General features: G+C 50.1%; 6 protein-coding genes and 2 long non-coding RNA genes across 9 annotated transcripts in view; 4 read left to right on the forward strand and 4 right to left on the reverse strand.

Annotated features, from left to right (window-relative positions):
* LOC136184378 (kinesin-like protein KIF20A) overlaps positions 1-152 on the forward strand; it is a 1,471-nt gene extending 1,319 nt beyond the window's left edge. Inside the window, exon 5 of the mRNA XM_065971270.1 lies at positions 45-152. Coding sequence (XP_065827342.1) covers positions 45-152 — 108 coding nt within the window. The remainder of the gene's footprint in view (positions 1-44) is intronic.
* A 72-nt stretch (positions 153-224) lies between these two features.
* Positions 225-2,628, reverse strand: LOC136184379 (serine protease 55-like). The gene is made up of 3 exons (XM_065971272.1): positions 2,383-2,628; positions 1,058-2,348; positions 225-995 (listed from the first exon to the last, which is right to left on the reverse strand). Exons 1-2 carry the CDS (start codon positions 2,626-2,628, stop codon positions 1,710-1,712), a joined length of 885 nt encoding a protein of 294 aa, XP_065827344.1. The 3' UTR covers positions 225-995; positions 1,058-1,709.
* Positions 2,629-2,666: 38 nt separating this feature from the next.
* Positions 2,667-3,855, reverse strand: LOC136184957 (uncharacterized). Its single transcript, XM_065971977.1, has 3 exons — positions 3,400-3,855; positions 3,126-3,204; positions 2,667-3,067 (listed from the first exon to the last, which is right to left on the reverse strand). The coding sequence occupies exons 1-3, from the start codon at positions 3,751-3,753 to the stop codon at positions 2,727-2,729; spliced, it is 774 nt and encodes a 257-aa protein (XP_065828049.1). The 5' UTR covers positions 3,754-3,855; the 3' UTR covers positions 2,667-2,726.
* On the forward strand, positions 2,709-5,113 carry LOC136184958 (uncharacterized). Its single transcript, XR_010669452.1, has 2 exons — positions 2,709-3,061; positions 3,119-5,113. It is a non-coding gene; the product is annotated as an uncharacterized lncRNA (long non-coding RNA).
* LOC136184955 (uncharacterized) lies at positions 3,963-7,204 on the reverse strand. Its single transcript, XM_065971973.1, has 4 exons — positions 6,738-7,204; positions 6,080-6,558; positions 4,720-6,014; positions 3,963-4,657 (listed from the first exon to the last, which is right to left on the reverse strand). The coding sequence occupies exons 3-4, from the start codon at positions 5,062-5,064 to the stop codon at positions 3,986-3,988; spliced, it is 1,017 nt and encodes a 338-aa protein (XP_065828045.1). The 5' UTR covers positions 5,065-6,014; positions 6,080-6,558; positions 6,738-7,204; the 3' UTR covers positions 3,963-3,985.
* A 60-nt stretch (positions 7,205-7,264) lies between these two features.
* On the reverse strand, positions 7,265-12,054 carry LOC136184954 (chymotrypsinogen A-like). 2 transcript variants are annotated; one of them, XM_065971972.1, is made up of 4 exons: positions 10,012-10,432; positions 8,777-9,946; positions 8,014-8,605; positions 7,265-7,948 (listed from the first exon to the last, which is right to left on the reverse strand). In XM_065971972.1, exons 3-4 carry the CDS (start codon positions 8,380-8,382, stop codon positions 7,289-7,291), a joined length of 1,029 nt encoding a protein of 342 aa, XP_065828044.1. In that variant the 5' UTR covers positions 8,383-8,605; positions 8,777-9,946; positions 10,012-10,432; the 3' UTR covers positions 7,265-7,288. The 2 variants fall into 2 exon arrangements, with proteins under 2 accessions (XP_065828044.1, XP_065828043.1); XM_065971971.1 differs by lacking the exons at positions 7,265-7,948; positions 8,014-8,605 and adding exons at positions 11,450-11,510; positions 11,571-12,054 and having other exon boundaries at positions 9,167-9,946; positions 10,012-11,381.
* On the forward strand, positions 10,656-12,401 carry LOC136184961 (uncharacterized). Its single transcript, XR_010669454.1, has 3 exons — positions 10,656-12,069; positions 12,127-12,202; positions 12,271-12,401. It is a non-coding gene; the product is annotated as an uncharacterized lncRNA (long non-coding RNA).
* A 33-nt stretch (positions 12,402-12,434) lies between these two features.
* Positions 12,435-22,326, forward strand: LOC136184953 (myoferlin-like). Its single transcript, XM_065971970.1, has 52 exons — positions 12,435-12,588; positions 12,649-12,865; positions 13,022-13,077; positions 13,135-13,223; positions 13,278-13,380; positions 13,438-13,636; positions 13,686-13,761; positions 13,819-13,882; positions 13,932-14,069; positions 14,136-14,249; positions 14,308-14,338; positions 14,390-14,505; positions 14,562-14,605; positions 14,660-14,742; positions 14,804-14,853; positions 14,914-14,967; positions 15,025-15,093; positions 15,163-15,295; positions 15,343-15,440; positions 15,505-15,621; positions 15,692-15,994; positions 16,057-16,160; positions 16,221-16,314; positions 16,375-16,485; positions 16,540-16,692; positions 16,750-16,893; positions 16,958-17,035; positions 17,099-17,178; positions 17,264-17,381; positions 17,481-17,723; positions 17,786-17,999; positions 18,053-18,312; positions 18,371-18,532; positions 18,587-18,685; positions 18,742-18,906; positions 18,958-19,203; positions 19,257-19,382; positions 19,435-19,551; positions 19,620-19,742; positions 19,805-19,840; positions 19,895-19,986; positions 20,042-20,212; positions 20,281-20,752; positions 20,804-20,892; positions 20,951-21,046; positions 21,106-21,153; positions 21,215-21,305; positions 21,363-21,462; positions 21,526-21,731; positions 21,792-21,901; positions 21,970-22,117; positions 22,174-22,326. The coding sequence occupies exons 2-52, from the start codon at positions 12,772-12,774 to the stop codon at positions 22,207-22,209; spliced, it is 6,363 nt and encodes a 2,120-aa protein (XP_065828042.1). The 5' UTR covers positions 12,435-12,588; positions 12,649-12,771; the 3' UTR covers positions 22,210-22,326.
* Positions 22,327-22,331: the final 5 nt, after the last annotated feature.

Genomic DNA, 22,331 nt, shown 5'->3' on the forward strand with positions numbered 1-22,331 from the left:
ATCGATTCGCGCCTTGACGACCATATCGCCGATCTGTCGATCAGGTCGTCGAGGCCGACGCGAAATACGTCGCAGTCGGTGCCGGCTTTTGCGGAAGCGAACGAAAGAAGAAGAACGATGATAAGTCGTGGGATATCCATGGCAGAGAATGATACCAAGACAAGCGGAGAGCCTCCTCTTAAATGTACGACCCGTTCCCAAAAACTGACGTCAAACGAGCGTGGTGCGGTTGACTGTGCGTCATTGCCCTTTCAACTTTAGTACACGGACTGTAAATTAGGTGAAACTAATCGCTTCGTTTACATTGTCCATCCGGTACCCCTCCCACTCCCATTGTTCATTCGTTCTCAGTCTTTCGCTCCTGTGACCTTTTTGATCCAAGTGAGCGTTTTCGAGAAAGCTAGGCGCGTGAACGAGCTGCCACCGTCGTCGCAGCCATCATCGCCAGTCGCTTGCACGCCACGCATCACCCATGCATTTCCGTCATAACACGCAATAATCGCTTCTTCGGCTGGAGCCGTCTGCGAGCAGAATAATTTTCTTCTGGAATGAGGCCGAGTGCTTGTGACCGTCCGGCTCCGTTGATGTCGTCCGATCGCTACGCACGACGTCGACGACGTTGTAGCGCTGTCGTTGGCTATAGGCAGCTTCATCGTGTCGGGATTAAGGAGCCCGGGTCCAAGGCGAAGCAAAGCTAAATGCCTATTTTTCTTGATTTTAATGAATTTGATGTCTCGTTTTGATTTGATATCTGCCGTCAACTGCTTGCTATCGTGTTTTTTCACGCAATGCGCCGAAGCGATGAGCCAGTCGCCATTTATCAGTGCGGCGCTACAGAGAGCCTTTTCTCCATGTCGTATGATCGCGTATCCTTGCAAAGCCGGTCTCGGTTGCTTGTCCGAAATTTGGCCATACCCTGACTGTGATTTCGATTGCGATACGCATTCTTCACTAGTCAGATTGAGGATTTTTCTCGCTTGCGATTCGTCATCAGCCTGGGAACGCAAAAACGAGTAATGTGGACGCCTTCAAAGAAACTGAAATGTGGGGTTCATACCGATATCGTGATCGCCGGCTTCGTATAATTGTTTTGGAGAAGGAGGATATATGTATTGTTTTTGTCAACGAAAACGCTGCCATCCATGCACTGGTCTTGAATAATAGTAACGTTGATCGTTGGCGAAAGCGACTCGCCCTTTATGACACACAGCATTTCGACTTGTGCCGGCTGAAATGTGAAGACGGGATCAATGACTTTGACTACTCGGACTTTGGCGATGATTGACGCATATTTGGCGAGCTGTGATATGGTGAGATAGTCGGGAGGACAGCCGTTCGGTGTCTGAGCCACTGTCAGTGTAACTTGAAGTAGGAGAAGAAAATTCGTAGTGAATCCCTTCATCTGTCTTGTAGCGATGCTCGAGTTGCAAAAAATACTAACGTCTGGGTACGCAGAGCAAACGTTATATAGCCATTCGTCAGCCTGTAATCTATTCAGCTTCGCTTCCTGGACCGGACGTGATGAATTGGAACTGCTCATCAGGATATCCTTAGTGGAAAATATCCTGGAAAGACGTCAAGCGGAGACGAACTAAACGTTTCCGTGTTATCTACTGATATTATACGCACTTCTTCCTACTGTACACGTCAAATTGTCCATGTGGTGCATATACATGCCATATGTCAATAAGTACTACTGTAAGTACTCACTACGCTATCTGCTTCTCTAACCATTTCCCGATTCTTGATGCGGTTACACTGATGAATGGGCTGTAGCCGGATTGAGCGCAATTGTTCGCCGCACTGGCGATTCCGTACAGTTCCCACGGCTTGCTCTTGCTGACTCGGCACACGAGCGGCGAGGCGAACAGTCGCGCTTCCGTCGCTCCCATCTCATTCGACGACCGAAACGAAAAGATCGTTTTTCGAAGCTGTTGAATAACGCACTGTTTCTTCGCCGTCGCTTTGAACGGAATCTCCTTGAACGGCGTGGAGACGAAGACGCGGCATTGGGCTCGCTGTGCCGGCTTCGCTTTCCCGAACGGAAATCTGAATTGGCTGCATTGCGATGCGGCCGTCGCGTTGGCGAGCCGGAGCAGGGCGACGTCGTAGCCCTTTCCCTTCACGGGATGGCTATATTGGGAATGAAGTCGGACGGTCTTGACGACAAGATTAGCGGTCGTCGGCAGTCTGATCCGAAGCGAGCCGCTATCTTTTCCCGCCACGCACCGGGCGGCCGTCAGGATCCATTTATCTCCAATTAGAGTGCCGTCGCACAGTCGATTCCCCGAATCGTCGTTCAAGTACTGGTAAAAGTACCAGAGTAAACCGTGTACGGTTGGTTCGATCTACTACTGACCCCTTTTCTCCCTTTCTTATTGCCTTGGTTACGTCCTTGACGCCCCGTCGCAAAGTCTTGCGCTTTGCAGCTAGAGATATTGAGAATTTTTCGCCGTTTCTTCGCGCTTTCGAGAAAGGCTTGCCTTTTTTTACAACTTTATAGAGTTTTTTCGTCAACTTTCTGCTTGCCAGAGGTTTAGCAATCGGAGAGATGACTTTTAGCAGCTCGTCGTAGCTCGGACGATCCTTTTTCGAGGGAGTTTCGGGTTCGTGCTCCATCTCCGCCATGTTGAATGCAATGCCCGGACGCGCGTGCACGTGATAAATAGAGAACGATTTTTTTATTTTTCGCAAAATATTTAAGGTGTAAGATTTGTACAAAATTGCTAGTATTGCTGTCTTGCTTTTCCTAGAAGGCGTTTTATCCATGTAGCTACGTTCTGCTTAGTTACACCAGCATCTGCTAAAGATACAACGCTTTCGTCAAGCAACAGTGCATTGAGTCGGAGTAGAGCGACTTTTGCCGTCGTACGGAGACGGTGATTCGAGAAGACGCGCACTCTAGTCACGTCAACGATCCCGGATGCGGTTTTAACGGCCAAACCGTTGAAACTCCGCTCAGACACGCAGGACGACGCAACGAGCACCCACTTCGGATCCACGACGTAGCCGAAACACAGACGATCGAGTCCGTCCTTCGCCACGACGGAAACAGTCGAAGGCGAGTCTAAAAACCGCAGTGTCATTCCAACTGCAACGAATCAACTAATGAAATTAGACTGTACCAGTTGGGTCTTTCGCGTCCTCCTCCGTCTTCTTCCTCTCTCTCAACTTTTCCAGTATGGACGGCTCAGCATAGAGGCCCTGAGAAGAGACAAAGAAAAGGTGAGCAGGGGTAGATACGTGCCAATCAGAGCGTTGAGCCTAGAGCAACCTGAGGGCCAATTCTCCCCCCACACTTAGCAGGAGCATATGTATACACTGGCTGCACTCCAATAACCCCGACCCCTAGCTGGCCTGCCTATACAGATGCCCCCACATGCAAGAAGAGCTCCTTACTTCTAATCCTTGAAACGTCACGGCGCAGTCCACCTCGTCGCACTTGCTCAAGAACATATAGTATTCTTCTCCGCGTTCAGCTCCCTGTGTGCACAGAGCGGCGCTATTCAGTCCACTAACGGTGACCTCCTTTGGCAATCCTCTCCTCGACCCTCGCAGTACGTCCGTGACGGTGACCGCCGTTCGGGGCCAGACGGGCTTGTACTCGATCAGACGATCGATTCGCGCCTTGACGACCATCGCCGATCTGTCGATCAGGTCGTCGAGGCCGACGCGAAATACGTCGCAGTCGGTGCCGGCTTTCGCGGAAGCGAACGAAAGAAGAAGAACGATGATAAGTCGTGGGATATCCATGGCAGAGAATGATACCAAGACAAGCGGAGAGCCTCCTCTTAAATGTACGACCCGTTCCCAAAAACTGACGTCAAACGAGCGTGTTTCGGTCGAAACTGGTTTGTCTATGCGTCATTGCCCTTTCAACTTTAGTACACGGACTGTAAATTAGGTGAAACTAATCGCTTCGTTTACATTGTTGTATGTTCCCACCCACCCTGGTTCCCACCCCTCCCATTGTCTGTTCATTCGTTCAGTCTTTCGCTTCTATTTTCATGACCTTTTTTATCCACTTGAGCGTTTTCGAGTAAGCTAGGCGCGTGAACGAGCTGCCGCCGTCGTCGCAGCTATCATCGCCAGTCGATTGCACGCCACGCATGACCCATGCATTTCCGTCATAACACACAATAATCGCTTCTTCGGCTGGAGCCGCACCGCACGTCTCCGAGCAGAATAACGTTAATCTTCTTGTGGAATGAGGCCGAGTGCTTGTGACCGTTCGGCTCCTTTGATTTTGTCCGATCGCTACGCACGACGTCGACGACGCTATAGCGCCGTCGTCGGCTATAGGCAGCTTCATCGTGTCGGGATTAGAGAGCCCGGGTCTAAGGCGAAGCAAAGCTAAATTCCTATTTTTATTGATTTTAATTAATTTGATGTCGACTCGTTTTGATCCGATATCTGCGGTCAGCTGCTTGCTATCGTGTTTTTTCACGCAATGCGCTGAAGCGATGAGCCAGTCGCCTGTGATCAGTGCGGCGCTACAGAGAGCCTTTTCTCCATGTCGTATGATCGCGTATCCTTGCAAAGCCGGTCTCGGTTGCTTGTCCGAAATTTGGCCACACCCTGACTGTGATTTCGATTGCGATACGCATTCTTCACTAGTCAGATTGAGGATTTTTCTCGCTTGCGATTCGTCATCAGCCTGGGAACGCAAAAACGAGTAATGTGGACGCCTTCAAAGAAACTGAAATGTGGGGTTCATACCGATATCGCGATCGCCGGCTTCGTATAATCGTTTTGGAGAAGGAGGATATATGTATTGTTTTTGTCAACGAAAACGCTGCCATCCATGCACTGGTCTTGAATAATAGTAACGTTGATCGTTGGCGAAAGCGACTCGCCCTTTATGACACACAGCATTTCGACTTGTGCCGGCTGAAATGTGAAGACGGGATCAATGACTTTGACTACTCGGACTTTGGCGATGATTGACGCATATTTGGCGAGCTGTGATATGGTGAGATAGTCGGGAGGACAGCCGTTCGGTGTCTGAGCCACTGTCAGTGTAACTTGAAGTAGGAGAAGAAAATTCGTAGTGAGTCCCTTCATCTGTCTTGTAGCGATGCTCGAGTTGCAAAAAAACACTAACGTCTGGGTACGCAGAGCAAACGTTATATAGCCATTCGTCAGCCTGTAATTTATTCAGCTTCGCTTCCTGGACCGGACGTTGATGAATCGGATCTGGATGTGTGACCCGTTCCTCAAAACTGACGTCAAAAACGAGCGTGTTTCGGTCGAAACTGGTTTGTCTATGCGTCATTCATGATTGCAACTTTAGTACACCGACTACTATACATATGTTCCCGCCCCACCCCATTGCCTGTTCATTCGTTCAGTCTTTCGCTCATCTCTTCATGACCTTTTTGATCCACTTGAGCGTTTTCGAGTCAGCTAGGCGCGTAAACGAGCTGCTACCGTCGTCGCAGCTGCCGTCGCTATTCGCTTGCACGCCGCGCAAGACCCACCTTGAATCATTTCCGTCATAGCACACAATAATCGCTTCTTCGGCTGGAGCCGCACCGCTCGTCTGCGAGCAGAATAATTTTCTTGTGGGATAAGGCCGAGTGCTTGTGACTCCGATCGCTGCGCACAACGCGTTGCTTAGAGTCGACGACATTATAGCGCCGTCGTCGCGGCTATAGGCAGCTTCATGGTGTTGGGATTAAGGAGCTCGGGTCCAAGGCGAAGCAAAGCTAAATCCCTATTTTTCTTGCTTCTAATGAATTTGATGTCGACTCGTTTTGATCCGATATCTGCGGTCAACTGCTTGCCCTTGTGTTTTCTCACGCAATGCTCCGACGCGATGAGCCAGTCGCCTGTGATCAGTGCGGCGCTACAGAGAGCCTTTTCTCCACGTCGCATGATTGCGTATATCCTTGCAAAGCCGGTCTCTGTTGCTTGTCCGAAATTTGGCCATACCCTGACTGTGATTTCGATTGCGGGACGCATTCGTCACTAGTCAGATTGAGGATACTTCTCACTAGTGATTCGTCATCAGCCTGAGAATGCAAGAACGAGTAATGTGGATAACGCCTTCAAAGAAACTGAAATGTGTGCTGCATACCAATATCGCGATCGCCGTATAGTCTTTTTGGAGAAAGAGGATATATGAATTGTTTTCTTGAACGTCAACGCTGCCATCTATGAACTCATCTTGAGAAATGGTTACGTTGATCGTTGGCGAAAGTGACTCAGAGCTCTTCATGATACACAGTATTTTGACTTGTGCCTGCTCCTGCTTGTTATTGACGACTTCGACTCCGTGACTGTCAGCGTAACGTGAGCCTTGAAGAAGAAGAAGAAGAAGACCCTTCATCTGTCTTGTAGAGGTGCTCGAGTTGCAAGCTGACGTCTGGGTACGCCGCCATTCGTCAGCCAGTAATTTATTCAGCTTCGCTTCCTAGGCCGGACGTACTTGGTCTTTATGATGAATGGGAACCGCTCATCCGGGTATCCTAATGAAATTAGACTGTACCAGTTGGGTCTTTCGCGCCCTCCTCTGTCTTTCAACTTTTCCAGTATGGACGGCTCAGCATAGAGGCCCTGAGAAGAGACAAAGAGAAGAGACAAAGAAAAAGGTGAGCAGGGGTAGATACGTGCCAATCAACCTCTTAGCTAAGAACAGCCGGGGGGGGGGGGGAGGGGGGGGGGGGGGGAACCTTTGAGGGCCACTGGCTGCATATATGTCCCCACATGCAAGAAGAGGTCGTCTATCTCCTTACTTCTAATCCTTGAAACGTCACGGCGCAGTCCACCTCGATCGTCGCACTTGCTCAAGAACATATAGTATTCTTCTCCGCGTTCAGCTCCCTGTGTACACAGAGCGAGTCCACTAACGGTGACCTCCTTTGGCAATCCTCTCCTCGACCCTCGCAGTACGTTCGGGGCCAGCTAGGGGGGCTTGTGCTCGATCAGACGATCGATTCGCGCCTTGACGAACATATCGCCGATCTGTCGATCAGGTCGTCGAGGCCGACGCGAAATACGTCGCAGTCGGTGCCGGCTTTCGCACGAAAGAAGAAGAATGATAAGTCGTGGGATATCCATGGCAGAGAATGATACCAAGACAAGCGGAGAGCCTCCTCCTAAATGTACGACCCGTTCCCAAAAACTGACGTCAAATGAGCGTGGTGCGGTTGACTGTGCGTCATTGCCCTTTCAACTTTAGTACACGGGCAGTAAATTAGGTGAAACTAATCGCTTCGTTTATATTGTTGTATGTTCTCACCCACCCTGGTTCCCACCCCACCCCTCCCATTGTCTGTTCATTCGTTCAGTCTTTCGCTCCTATTTTCGTGACCTCTTTTATCCACTTGAGCGTTTTCGAGTAAGCTAGGCGCGTGAACGAGCTGCCAGCGTCGTCGCAGCTATCGTCGCCAGTCGATTGCACGCCACGCATGACCCATGCATTTCCGTCATAACACGCAATAATCGCTTCTTCGGCTGGAGCCGCACCGCACGTCTGCGAGCAGAATAATTTTCTTGTGGGATGAGGCCGAGTGCTTGCGACTCCGATCGCTGCGCACAACGCGTTGCTTAGAGTCGACGACGTTATAGCGCCGTCGTCGGCTATAGGCAGCTTCATCGTGTCGGGATTAGGGAGCCCGGGTCTAAGGCGAAGCAAAGCTAAATTCCTATTTTTATTGATTTTAATTAATTTGATGTCGACTCGTTTTGATCCGATATCTGCGGTCAACTGCTTGCCCTTGTGTTTTCTCACGCAATGCGCCGACGCGATGAGCCAGTCGCCTGTGATCAGTGCGGCGCTGCAGAGAGCCTTTTCTCCACGTCGTATGATTGCGTATCCTTGCAAAGCCGGTCTCCGTTGCTTGTCCGAAATTTGGCCATACGCTGACTGTGATGGCGACTGTGATTTCGATTGCGGGACGCATTCGAGATTGAGGATACTTTTCACTAGCGATTCGTCATCAGCCTGAGAATGCAAGAACGAGTAATGTGGATAACGCCTTCAAAGAAACTGAAATGTGTGCTGCATACCGACATCGCGATCGCCGTATAGTCTTTTTGGAGAAAGAGGATATATGAATTGTTTTCTTGAACGTCAACGCTGCCATCTATGCACTCTTCTTGAGAAATGGTTACGTTGATCGTTGGCGAAAGTGACTCAGAGCCCTTAGAGCCTTTCATGATACACAGTATTTCGACTTGTGCCTTCTGCTTCTTGTTATTGACGCGAGACTCGACTTGGACTTGGACTTTGGCAATGGTTCCGTCTGGCGCCTCGTTGACTTTTTTGGCGAACGTGGATGTGGACGTAAGGAATTTGTCGGGACAGCTTTCGAGAGCCACCGTGACTGTCAGCGTAACTTGAGGTAGAAGAAGAAGAAGAAGAAGAAGACCCTTCATCTGTCTTGTAGAGGTGCTCGAGTTGCAAGCTGACGTCTGGGTACGCAGCAACCGTTATATATAGCTATTCGTCAGCCGGTAATTTATTCAGCTTCGCTTCCTAGGCCGGTCTTCATGATGAATGGAAACCGCTCATCCGGGTATCCTAATGAAATTAATACCAGTCCGCGCCCTCCTCTGTCTTCTTCCTCTCTTTCAGTATGGACGGCTCAGCGTAGAGGCCCTGAGAAGAGACAAAGAAAAAGGTGAGCAGGGGTAGATACGTGCCAATCAACCTCTTAGCTAAGAACAACCCGGGGGGGACCCTTGAGGGCCACTGGCTGCACTCCAATAACCCGACCCCTGGCCTGTATATATGCCCCCACATGCAAGAAGAGCTCGTCTATCTCCTTACTTCTAATCCTTGAAACGTCACGGCGCAGTCCACCTCGTCGCACTATATAGTATTCTTCTCCGCGTTCAGCTCCCTGTGTGCACACAGCGGCGCTATTCAGTCCGCTAACGGTAACCTCCTTTGGCAATCCTCTCCTCGACCCTCGCAGTACGTTCGGGGCCAGGCGGTCGATCAGACGATCGATTCGCGCCTTGACGCTCGCCGATCTGTCAATCAGGTCGTCGAGGCCGACGCGTCGCAGTCGGTGCCGGCTTTCGCGGAAGCGAACGAAAGAAGAAGAACGATGATAAGTCGTGGGATATCCATGGCAGAGAATGATACCAAGACAAGCGGAGAGCCTCCTCTTAAATGTACGACCCGTTCCCAAAAACTGACGTCAAACGAGCGTGGTGCGGTTGACTGTGCGTCATTGCCCTTTCAACTTTAGTACACGGACTGTAAATTAGGTGAAACTAATCGCTTCGTTTACATTGTTCATCCGGTACCCCTCCCACTCCCATTGTTCATTCGTTCTCAGTCTTTCGCTCCTGTGACCTTTTTGATCCAAGTGAGCGTTTTCGAGAAAGCTAGGCGCGTGAACGAGCTGCCACCGTCGTCGCAGCCATCATCGCCAGTCGCTTGCACGCCACGCATCACCCATGCATTTCCGTCATAACACGCAATAATTGCTTCTTCGGCTGGAGCCGCACCGCACGTCTGCGAGCAGAATAATTTTCTTGTGGAATGAGGCCGAGTGCTTGTGACCGTCCGGCTCCGTTGATGTCGTCCGATCGCTACGCACGACGTCGACGACGTTATAGCGCTGTCGTTGGCTATAGGCAGCTTCATCGTGCCGGGATTAAGGAGCCCGGGTCCAAGGCGAAGCAAAGCTAAATGCCTATTTTTCTTGATTTTAATGAATTTGATGTCTCGTTTTGATTCGATATCTGCCGTCAACTGCTTGCTATCGTGTTTTCTCACGCACTGCGCCGAAGCGATGAGCCAGTCGCCTTTTATCAGTGCGGCGCTACAGAGAGCCTTTTCTCCATGTCGTATGATCGCGTATCCTTGCAAAGCCGGCCTCGGTTGCTTGTCCGAAATTTGGCCACACCCTGACTGTGATTTCGGTTGCTGTACGCATTCGTCACTAGTCAGATTGAGATTATTTCTCACATCCTCTTCGTCGGTAACCTGAGAACGCAAAAACGAATAATTTGGACGTCTTCAAAGAAATTGAAATGTCCTAGGGCTCATACCGGTCTCACGCACGCCAGGTAATAGGACTCGAAGGTGTCACTTCTCTTGATTTGGAGAAAGAGGATGTATTCCTTGTTTTTTTCAACGTATGTGTTGCCACTCTCCAAGTTCTCGCGAACGATAACGTCGATCGTTGGCGAAAGCGACTCGGAGCCCTTCATGAGACACAGAATTTCGACGTGTGCTTCCTGATCGCGCCTGGACACGAGCTTTGCGTCTTTGACTCGGACTTTGGCTATGATCTGCGCATATTCGACGAGTCCTGGGATCACTGTTGCTGAAGGAATCGTCACGACAGGATATTCATCAGCCTGAGCCTGTGTCAGCGTAACTTGAAGTAGGAGAAGAAGACAATTCGTAGCGAGTCCCTTCATCTGTCTTGTAGCGATGCTCGAGTTGCAAAAAATACTAACGTGTGGGTACGCAGAGCAAACGTTATATAGCCATTCGTCAGCCTGTAATTTATTCAGCTTCGCTTCCTGGACCGGACGTTGGTTTATGATGAATTGGAACTGCTCATCCGGATATCCTTCGTGGAAAATATCCTGGAAAGACGTCAAGCGGAGACGAACTAAACGTTTCCGTGCTATCTACTGATATTATTATAAGCACTTCTTCCTACTGTACACGTCAAATTGTCCATGTGGTGCATATACGTCAATAAGTACTACTGTAAGTACTCACTACGCTATCTGCTTCTCTAACCATTTCCCGATTCTTGATGCGGTTACACTGATGAAAGGGCTGTAGCCGGATTGAGCGCAATTGTTCGCCACACTGGCGATTCCGTACAGTTCCCACGGCTTGCTCTTGCTGACTCGGCACACGAGCGGCGAGGCAAACCGTCGCGCTTCCGCCGCTCCCATCGCATTCGACGACCGAAACGAAAAGATCGTTTTTCGAAGCTGTTGAACAACGCACTGTTTCTTCGCCGTCGCTTTGAACGGAATCGCCTTGAACGGCGTGGAGACGAAGACGCGGCATTGGGCTCGCTGTGCCGGCTTCGCTTTCCCGAACGGAACTCTGAATTGGCTGCATTGCGATGCGGCCGTCGCGTTGGCGAGCCGGAGCAGGGCGACGTCGTAGCCCTTTCCCTTCACGGGATGGCTATATTGGGAATGAAGTCGGACGGTCTTGACGACAAGATTAGCGGTCGTCGGCAGTCTGATCCGAAGCGAGCCGCTATCTTTTCCCGCCACGCACCGGGCGGCCGTCAGGATCCATTTATCTCCAATTAGAGTGCCGTCGCACAGTCGATTCCCCGAATCGTCGTTCACGGACGCTAGCCACGAACAGGGACCGCTACCGCAATCGCATGACGGACTCCTGTCGATCGTCTCCGGTTCCGACTCCGAGTTCCTTGTCGAGTCTGTAAATTGAATGAGACAAGATGTTACCCTGGAGTCTGTACGGGTAATCAACGGTATGACTCGGTACCTGGCGGTAAACATTCGGTTACGCCGAGATGAGTCTTGATCGTGTCTTCCGTTTCGAAGAGCTAGAAACAACAAGTTGATTTGTTATGCCATCTCTCTATCTCTCGTTTGCACTCTCTCACCGGCACGCCGTGATACTGTAGCACACACTCGGTCTTCTCAGAATTACACGAATGTATGAACATGATTCCCCTGTCCATGCCGAACGTGCCGAGAGCGTTGCTGCCGAGACCGCGCAATTGAATTCTCGCCGGCAGACGACCCTTGAGCAGGCACTCGACGTCGACCGTCGCCAAAGGATACGTCATGTTCGTTCGATCGATTTCGCCGACGACTCGTCCGCGAATCACGTACGGCGACGACGACGCCAAGTCGTTTAGCGGTCGACGGAACAGTAGGTGATCGGTGCCGCACCGTACTTGTTTCAGCAGAGCGAGAAGAAGGAAGGTGTAGTAGTAGTAGGTACACTGCATTGTTTGAGGCTCGGGTCGATGTGGATATCTGAAGAGTTTGCTGATTGCCCCTCCGCTTTATGTGATCTTTTCGTGTGGGTGGGGAATACCACAGGGATTTCGTCACCGTCCACGTACATGTCTTCGGCGCTACAGATAAGCCACTAATGTAATTTAATCTAAAGTGCTTAGTGGGTGATGAGTGGGGATGACAGATGGTTGTTAGAATGAGAAAAGGAAGCGCCTGCAATTATTATTCGACGATGGGTTGGGTTTCCGCAACTGGTCAATTATTCATATAGGTGCTGTCTGTAACGAACGAGCTTTTTTTGCTCCCCCTCACGGCCTGCATTCCACTTTTTTGCTTTAGGTATGCTAAGAAGCGGAAATGCGAGCGTCGCGTGCCTCCTGACCAGAAATCTGAGGGAAAATGTCTGTTTCCTGCTTGCGGGTTGACCCTAGTATTAAAACTATGTGTCTGTTCTATTTCCGCAAAACCACCCACTCAACCGACTACGTAGTCTTCGTTCGCGGTCTTCTACTGTAGACCCGATTCAAATCCGCATGTGAAGCAGTGAATTTATTCAATTCGTGCTCGTACAACCTAGCTGTTGCTTGGAGAGCCGGAGCTGGAACTAATTGAACGAGTTAGAGAGCGAAAGCCGAAGCGGATTAGACTTACTCACAAGTAGCAAACGACTATTCATTAGACAGTGTCATGGTTGCTCGATCTATTTCGCGCTTCTAGACCCTCTTCGCAGACCTAACTCACTTTACAGTCCTCCACATTTTTTGTTCGGAGCATGCGCTTCGCGCAAGGGGAGGAGAAGGCGACAAAGGGCGATTTTGTGCAGGCAACGCGTCGAAGCTCATGGCGTTGCAAGTGCTCGTCAAGGGCGCTACGAATCTGCCAGCGAAGGATCGGGGCGGAACGAGCGATCCCTACGCAAAGATAATCTACTCGGGTAGGGAAGCGTTTCGACGCCTCCGTTTGTTGGGGTCCTAGTAGCGAAGTGTTCGTGCTCTAGCCCTGTTCGCATACCTACTGTACGTACGTAGACCCTAATGCCGTGGCTATTGTTACGGCATCTCGTGAGTATCCTAATCGTTCCTCTCGCAAGGCAAAACGTCTCGGACGAAAACAATCAAAAAGGAGCTGAATCCGACGTGGAATGAAGTAAACGCTACTTCGACAAATTTTGAAACCCATCTCCAAGTTTCTCCCCTCCTGTAGACATTCACGTTCGTCGTCAAGGCTCCCGTTCCGGGTGACGCTGCCTTGCAAATTCGCGTCTATGACAAAGACATGATAGGAAAGGACGAGTACGTGACACGAGTGCTAAAATCGATATTTCTAGTATGCCTTTTGTTCCATAGACACCTCGGTCAACTCGATCTAAAGCTCAAAGACATCAAAAGGCAAGGGTGCAGCATCGAAGGAAAATACCCTCTAGTCGACGAATTCGGAAAGCCCTCGAACGTAAGATACACAAATACTTCTATGCAAGACTTCTCTCATCTTGTCCTATCCATATAGGGAAGCATTCTTCTTTCGGTGCAGTTCGACGATCCCGAGAAGGATCTCGGCGGCGAAGAGGGCGATGCCGACGCTGCTGACGGTGCCGATCCAGTCGACGGGGAAGATCTCGGAGATGAAATGGATGACGAGGAAGGCGGAGGCGGCGGCGGCGGTGGCGGCGGCGGCGGTGGCGGCGGCGGCGATGTGGCAACGGCAGGTACCAAAGAATATTGAAATTGAAACGATTGAGTCATGGACGTTTATAGAAGCCGATGGGGTTGCTGGAAAGCCGAGAAGTAGATTCTTTCGAAGGAAACGAGCTGCTGCGGCGCGCAGAGCGGCGTAAGGCCGGCGTCGACAGGGGAATGCCACAAATAAAACGAGGAATTTTTTTTGCAGCGAGAGAAAACAGAGAAGAGACGACATGATTTCCAAGTTTCCAGACAAGGAACTCGACTTTCAGGTACAAGAATTAATTAGGATTATAGGTTCCCCAAGAGACGACCGCATAGGTTCGAGTGCACGTCATCGAAGCGAGACGTCTCGTGAGCAAGGCCCAGCCCTTGGATCCGGTTGCAAATGTTTTCGTTGGCAGTCATAGTCGCCAGAGTCGAGTCATACAGGACTCAGACAAACCCTTTTGGGACGAGGTGAGAGCGCTTATGACGTAGGAGAAGAAGAGAAGAACTCGTTTTTTTTTTCTTTTCTTTTTTCAGATGTTTTTCTTCGAGCTCAAGATGAAACCGTCGCAAGTCTTCGATCAGGTGATGCGAATTCAGGTCGACCATTCGCGTACGTTTCGCAAAGACGCTCGCATCGGATCGTTCGAAGTAAGACGCCCAAAACGTTGTGTTTTTTGCATATATTTCTGACGTACTTTTTTTTCAGCTTGACCTCGGAACGATCTACGTCGAAAACGGTAAAAGGATACGTAGCAACGTTTTGATTTTCTCATCTCTTTACTGTCTAGATCACGCTTTCATTCACAAGTGGCTTCTGCTGACCAATCCGCTCGTTGACGCGCACGATGCCAAAGGTTTTCTCAAAGTCAGTCTCGTCGTTTTGGGACCGGGAGATCCGGCTGTGGTATGACGTCAGTCGAGGCTTTTCTGCTTCTAAAGACAACCTTCTCTCGTTTGCAGAGGTTTCCTCAGCTTGTCATGGACGATCAAGTTGATATTGAGGCGTATGGCACTTATAATTAAGAGAAGGTAATAATGATTAAGAAAATCTCCAATAGGAATCTTCTGCGTCCGGTTGGCGCTCAACTTCAGCCGGGCGTGCTTCAAGTGAAAGTTTTCCGGGCAGAAGACGTTCCGCGAAGTAAGGAAATAAGATGACTGTTTATTAGTAGTAGAGAAGCATTCTTTCTTTCTTTCTATAGTGGACGTCGGATTTCTTAGCGGTCTCAAGTCTCTGTTCACTCGAAAAAAGGTGCAAATATACAGAGCTACTTGGTTAGCACGCTTCATGCATTAATTTTTTTCTCTGCAGGAAGATATCGATCTCGTGGATCCTTACGTCGAAATTTCGTTTGCAGGGAAAAAGGTCTTGGGCTAGTTAGGGAAAGGAAACCGACTAGACAGCAACGCTTTTTCTTTTTAGGGTCGCACGGAGTATCACAAGGAAAACGCCAATCCCAAATTCAACGAGAAAATCAATTTGGGCATTCGAGTACGTCCGTAGAAGCGCCACCCTATTTGCAGGACGGGGGGTGTATCAACTTTTCTTTGAAAACTCAAGATACCGAGCATGTGCGACAAAATTCGCGTGCGCATCATCGATCGCGACGCCGGCCTCGGTTCCATCAATAAGGACGACATCGTCGGCACGGGATACATTCCGCTTTCGCAGATCTCCGTTCCCGGAGAAGGAGGTAAAAAAAAAGAGAAACGACGAATATTTTATTTACTCTTCTTTTAGGGTTCTTGCCTCAATTCGGTCCCTCTTACATGAATCTCTACGGCGCTCCGCGTAAGTTTGACGTCACAGACGAGTACGACTATCTGAACGAAGGAAAGGTAATGAGTGTAGTACTCGATAGAAGTCTCCTTGGCAACCTTCCTTTTCTTTCTGTCTTTCTAGATGGAGGGAGCCGCGTACAGGGGTCGAGTTCTTCTCGAGATCTCGACAACGCTCGGCACAATGAAAGGCATGGAGCACGTCGAACCTCTCACCGCCGACGAGATGGTGCAAGTCGTCGTGAGTCGAATACGCGCGCGCGAACGCCTCCGCGCATTTCACTCCGATCGCCTTTTTCTCTCTCGATCAGCCGCACTTGAGACGTCGCAAGTTCGTCGTTCACGCCGTCTTCTTCGACGCGACGATGGTGAGCGAAAAGGAGGGCACCGCCGAATTCGAAGTCAGCATCGGCAACTACGGCAATCAACTCGACAGCGCGTCGATGCCCCAGCCGTCGTCGACCGAACCGTCGACGCCCGTCTACAACGGGAATCATTACTGCTACGTTTCGTGGAACAAGGCGAAGCCGTGCTGCAGCCTTACGTGCCAGTGGGAAGACATGACCTATCGGTTGGAGTGTCTGTCGATTATTTCCAACACGTGCGATCATTTGGTAAGAAAATGATTTTCTTTGAAGTCGGAACGTTTGACGTACTTGGTTTTTTTTTTGTATAGGCTACGGGTGTCAAGAGGGTAACGGAATTGCTTGATTTTGAAGCGACCACGAAAATCTGCGCGTCGGCCGTCATTCAAGTCTTGAACGTTTTTTTGAATGATCTGTACGTCGTTGTGCGTTTTGCGCGGAAGATAAGAAAATGCGAAGTCGCGTCCGTTTTTAGGGCACCCCAAAATACCATCCGACCGCCCAATCCCGATGCGAAAACGACGACAAAACTCGACGTCAAGATGTACGAAGTTCGAAGAGACGTTATGGTGGGAAACGCAGCGAAAAAAAACACGCGCGAGTCAATTCATCCTTTCTCTTCTCCCCAGGCGACTCTGCTTAGCGAGGCAGCAGAATTGCGCGACAACGCGACGGACGTGCGAGAAGCCGTCGAGAAATGCGCGGACTATCTCAATCGATTGAAAGCGCTGCTTTTTGAGGTAAAGAATTGTCTGTCATTCGGACGTTCGAATCGTCAACGTTGCTCATAATAGGCTCAAAACGACGTTCCCGACATTGTGATTTGGATGCTGTCGTCCAAGAAGCGAATCGCCTACGCTCGAATTCCCGCCTATCAGCTCTTCTTTTCGGAGAGGCCGCTTGCTTGCGGAAAACTTTGCGGTCAACATGCGACGATCTATCTGAAGGCAACAAAACGCGAAATCGAATCGACTCCTTTATAAATCTCGAATTGTTTTTAATAGTATCACGGAAAGAAAGGCGTCTCGTCGAAAAATCTCGAACTGCCGGCCCAGTTGCGCGTGAAAATGTGGTTCGGTTTGGCCGAACACGAGTCGAGTTGGAATCAGTCGCACGGCAACGGATCGATGGCCGTTTTTGCCGAAACGGTACGAATTAGAATTATCTAATGCACTCAGGCTCTTCTACATATCGATTCTTCATGTGTGTTAGTATGAGAATCAGAGCAAGTTTTTCTCTAAATGGAAAGATGCCGTGGGTCGACCGAATTGGTCCGACAGTCTGGGAAAAGTACGCGTGTTTCTTTATGAGGCCCGGCACTGTCTTCCTACTCATTTTTTTTCTACTTATAAGATTTCCATGCCTCGCGAAGATTTTGCAGAGCCGGAAGGCTGGACTTGGGAAGGCTTCTGGGATTCCGTTCCACCGAACAGGTTCTATGTACCAATAATTCCCACTCTGACGCCTGTGGACACTCTTGTGAATTTTCATGGCTTACTGATTTGCATTTTTTCACAGCTATACGGGCGACAAGGACGCCGAAGAGGTCACCTTCTTTGAAGATGACGTGTTTGAGTACCAAACGCGAGCTCCCGCGACCAACTGGTTGCGATGCGAAAGCCAATACGGCGACGTGGTAAAATATTTTTCCTAATACAACGTCACGACGCGTTCCCTCGCGCATTGTCCTTTGACCGAATAATAATCCACTCGCTCGTTTTTTTTCATTATACAGCAAGGAAACGTAAACGATGACTTCAAAAGTTTGGACAGCATTGAGTTGCCGCCGGGCTGGGAGTGGGTCGACGACGAGTGGCAGGTCGACATCAATCGCGCCGTCGACGAAGAAGGCTGGGAGTACACGGTCGACGATGCTTTCGCTGGATATAATCCGTCTGAGCGCGTCTATCATTTGACGCGTCGACGACGCTGGATGCGCGGAAGGAGAAAGGCGGGCGACGAAGCGGACGGCGAAAAAGTCAGAAATGAAGAGAGAAAAAAAGAATCTTTGAATTGCGTTGGGAATGTTATCGTCCTTAGGTTCAATTGAAGCAATCCGAAATGTACGAGTACGCTCGCCTTTTTCGTTCCGAAGCGAAGTACCACTTCAAGCCGCGCACCTTCGACTTGGCCCGTCGTCGTCTCTGGAAGCGCAAACTCGTCGCCGGTCCGAGAGCCGGACCCGCTCTGTTCGAATTCAAGCACAAGAACGACGTCTTCATCGAATCGCCTCGCGTGACGCTCGTATTCGACGGTAAGAAAACGAGAAGAGCACAGTCTAAAGATTGTCTCATCTCGTTTTCGCAGAACCGTACACGTACGAACTGCGCGCGTACCTGTACCAGGCGCGCAACATTCGCAGCGGCGACGACTCGGGCACGTCGGACGCCTACTGTCGCGTTTCGTTTCAACGTCGCAGCATGCAGACGCGCGTCATCGCGGAGTCGGTGATGCCGACGTGGGACGAGACGCTCATCTTCGAGCATCTTCACCTCTTCGAGGATCCCCAGCAACTTGTGAAAAATCCCCCAGAGGTCGTTATCGAAATTTTCGACAAGGATACCATTGTGAGAGAAGAGGCGTCTAATTAATTAATTAATGGAATTTGCTCTTATATTTTCTTAGGCGAGGGACGATTTTCTTGGGCGCGTGTGCGTTCCTGTGTTCGTTCACGCGAACGCCGGCGTGCAGCCCGCTTTGCAGTGGCACACGATCAAGTACATGAACGAGGATCACGGCGAGCTTTTGGCCTGTTTTCATCTGATCGCAACGTCGGAGAATCCTGCGGTACATAAAGGGGAGAGAGAGGAAAAGAAAACAAATTATTGATCGATTCTCTAGATTAAGATGCAGAAATTGTCGAGACCGACGCAGACTAGCGAAAAGAAATACATCGTTCCGAGCGGCATTGCACCAGAAAAGCAACGCTATCGAATCGAAGTGAGTCGATTTGTAAAACAAATTCCATCAATACGTCATCCTAATCGTTTCCCAAGGTTCTGACTTGGGGAGTGCGCGACATGAAGCGCTTTCAAGCGCTCACCGTCACCAATCCGGCCGTTCAGCTAGAGTGCAATGGCATCGTCAAAACGACCGAGCCGCTCGACGATGCGAGGAAGAATCCGAACTACGGACAAACGACTTTGAAATTTGAAAGCATCGTACGTCAATTGATGCGTACATTTAATCTCGAGTAGAGACAATCTCTTTAGTACCTGCCACGGAAAAGAATCTACTGTCCGCCTTTGAATATTCGCGTCATCGATCATCGATCGTTCGGCCGAAAGCCAGTCGTCGGATTGTTTTGCGTCGGCGATCTTAATAGCTATCACTCGAAAGATGATGACGATCACCGGAAGGAGCTGATGTCGACCCCGTCGCAGCGGCGGGATCCAGCGAAGGTGAGGACAGCGGGAGCAGTAGCGCCCACGGACGTGCCTCTCACTATTGTCGACGAGGTAAGGAGTTGGGTAGAGAAATCGAGAAAGAGGATCCTTTCATGGATTTTTAGATTGATCCCGATAAGAAAGGGGAGGAGCAGTTCGATTGGTGGTCGAAGTACTACGCGTCTCTGAATGACGACAGCGTTGCCTTGAAAGTGGCCGACTATGCGAAGTACTACAATGACAGAATCATGGTGAGGTTTCTCTTTTGGGTTTGCGGTGGGGCCACGGCACCTTGGTCTCTAGATTTACGACACGTGCCTTGAAGAGGTGAATGAATTTGACCAATTCGCCGACTTTTTGAATACGTTTCCTCTGACGAGAGGAAAAACGGGCAGGGAAAAAGTCGCCGGAATTTTCAAGGTATGTGACCTCTTCACGCAAAGAGCGATTGTCCTCTTTCTTCACGCACTTCTCCTCTGCGAATCAAGGGTGCAATCAAAATTGCCCCACTTCCTGAAAACGAGGTGGACGGTCCACCTCCAGCGCCTCTCTTTGGCAAAGTGCCGTCGAGCAGTCCCGTGCCGATGACGGTTCGCCTGTACGTAGTCAGGGTAAGCGAATTTTTCTGGGGGTGCACAGAGCAAGTTATAATGATTATTTTGTTTTGAAATAGGGTATCGATTTGACTCCGAAAGACGACAACGGAAAGGTGAGATATTCCTATAACATGTGAACGCAACGTTAGAGATACTTACCGCCTCAGAACGATGCTTACGTTGTTGTGCGTCTCGGCAAAGAGAAATACGACTCTCGCGATAATTACGTTCCGAACAGCGTGAATCCGACATTTGGCTGGTTTGATAAATTAAAGCCCGCTTCTCTCAATTTATTCCGTGTGTCCCCGCCTTAGTTTCTTCGAGCTCAAAGGAATGCTGCCGATGGATCACCAGCTAAAAATCGAAGTGAAGGACTACGACCTGCTCAGCGCTGACGATTTAATCGGCGAAACGGCGATCGACTTGGAAAATCGCTATCTGACGAAACACCAAGCGACATGCGGCATCCCGGAAGATTACTACGTGTAAGTGCAGTACCCTTCGCGCCGCGTCATTTGAAATCCAAGTAGGAATGCAATCGTGTGTTCTTTAGGGACGGAGTAAACAAATGGCGCGATGTGCGCCTTCCGTCCGAAATCTTGGCTGCCGTGTGCGAGCGTTTTAGCTACCCCACGCCCAACTATTCGGTCGCCGGCCAAGTGTCTATCGGCGCAAGAACGTTCACGCTTCCCAAGAGTGCCGTCGACGGCACCGAAGGGCGGAGAAATGAGCCGTCGCCCGCCGCTCAGTCGTTGACCGAAAGCGTCGACGCCGAACCGATCACGACGTCAAAGCGATCGCTTATAAGCGGCGCCGTCAGCGCCATCAAGTCGTCGTTCAAGTTGTCGGGAAAAGGCAAGATGTCGGACGAGGAGGCGAAACGACTGAGAATTCGCCGCTATTTGGGTCCGGAAAAGGAGCGCTTGGCCGTGAGCGCGCTGCGAGGATTGGACGCGGCCGCGTTGGTGCCAGAACATGTCGAGACGAGACCGCTGTTCAATCCAATGAGACCGGGGGTTGAACAAGTAAGGGAATAGTCAAAATTTGAACTTGCTTTTTTATTTATTGTTATTCAGGGAAGAGTGCAGCTTTGGGTTGACATGTTTGTTGATCCTACGGCGGCGTTGCCGCCGCCTGTTGATATTTCGAATAGGAAGCCGAAAGAGTATGGTATTCGTCAACAAAATTTTTTATAAAAAAGGGGAAATTCCTTTTCTGTGTAGATACGTTCTTCGTTGTGTCGTTTGGAATACGGAAGAAGTCATTTTGGACGAGAGCAATTTGTTTGGCGAAGAGATGAGCGACATCTACGTTTCAGGGTATTACGGGGTATTGTCGGGAGAAAGACCGCCCACTCACTTTAGTCGTATCTCTTCAGGTGGCTTCGAGGAATCGACGAGAAGCAAAAAACCGACGTTCATTACCGGTACGTATATGACTGTTGGTCCTTCGCAATGTATTGCGTGACTCGCTCGTTAAAATTTTAGTTCTCTGAACGGAGAGGGCAATTTCAATTGGCGTTTTGTCTTTCCTTTTCAATATTACCCGACCGAGCAGTGTCTCAGCGTCACAAAGAAGGTAAACGGAACGGCTTACTGTATAATGCCTGTCCTGGATCAACGTCTCGTTCTCTAGGAACACTTTTGGAGTCTCGACGAAATGGAGCGTCGCCTGCCGCCCGTCTTGGTCATGCAAGTGTGGGACAATGACATCTTCAACCCAGACGACTATTTGGGTACGATGATCGCGCGTCTTCGCACGCGTTGTTCTAGCATTCTCCCTCATTCTCCAACCCCAGGCGACATCGAATTAAACCTGAACGACATGCTCGGCTACACCCGAACGTCGAAGTCGTGTGCTCTAGAGCAAATGCCGGAATTCAACGATGGCGAGCCGAGAGAGGGCACGTTCAGCCTGTTCGAAAGCAAACGCGTTCGCGGCTGGTGGCCGATGAAGGGAAAGCTCAACAAGCCGCCGGAGAAGAAAGGAACGATTGGCCTCGCGGTAAGCCCAACGACGTTTCCGATTCTCGCTCGCACGCACTCACCGGCACGTCTCGCGCAGGGAAAAATCGAGCTGGAACTCGAAATTCTGACGAAGGAAGAGGCGGAGGAGCGTCCGGCCGGGCGCGCTCGCGACGATCCGAACGCGAATCCCAAATTGGATCCCCCCAAGTGAGTATATAGATAGGGCTTTCTTACTTACGCGTGTATTATTCTCTCGCGTGTGCGCTTGTTCTCAGTCGTCCCGACACGTCGTTCTTTTGGTTTACGTCGCCGTGGAAGAGCTGCAAGTACATCATCTGGCGTCGTTTGAAATGGCTCATTCTTGCGCTGCTTCTCATTGGCATCGTTGTGGCGTTTCTCGTTCTCTTTTTCTACAACTTCCCGGTGAGTTTGACGCGGGAGGTGTGCGTGTTTTCTCGTCATTTTTCTGTCGTGCACAGGGGTACTCGGTGCGGAAGCTCGTTATTGGAAATTAGACGCCTTCGTTCAAGTTGCGGTGCCACGGAATTCATTTTTGTATGTACGTGCGTGTATTTTTCTCTGTGCAGTGTGGACATGAATTGTTTTGTTGCTAAAAGAGCTGCCTAACGTCATTAGT

The sequence above is a fragment of the Oscarella lobularis genome, chromosome 3 (genome assembly GCF_947507565.1).
Source record: "Oscarella lobularis chromosome 3, ooOscLobu1.1, whole genome shotgun sequence".
Taxonomy (NCBI): domain Eukaryota; kingdom Metazoa; phylum Porifera; class Homoscleromorpha; order Homosclerophorida; family Oscarellidae; genus Oscarella; species Oscarella lobularis.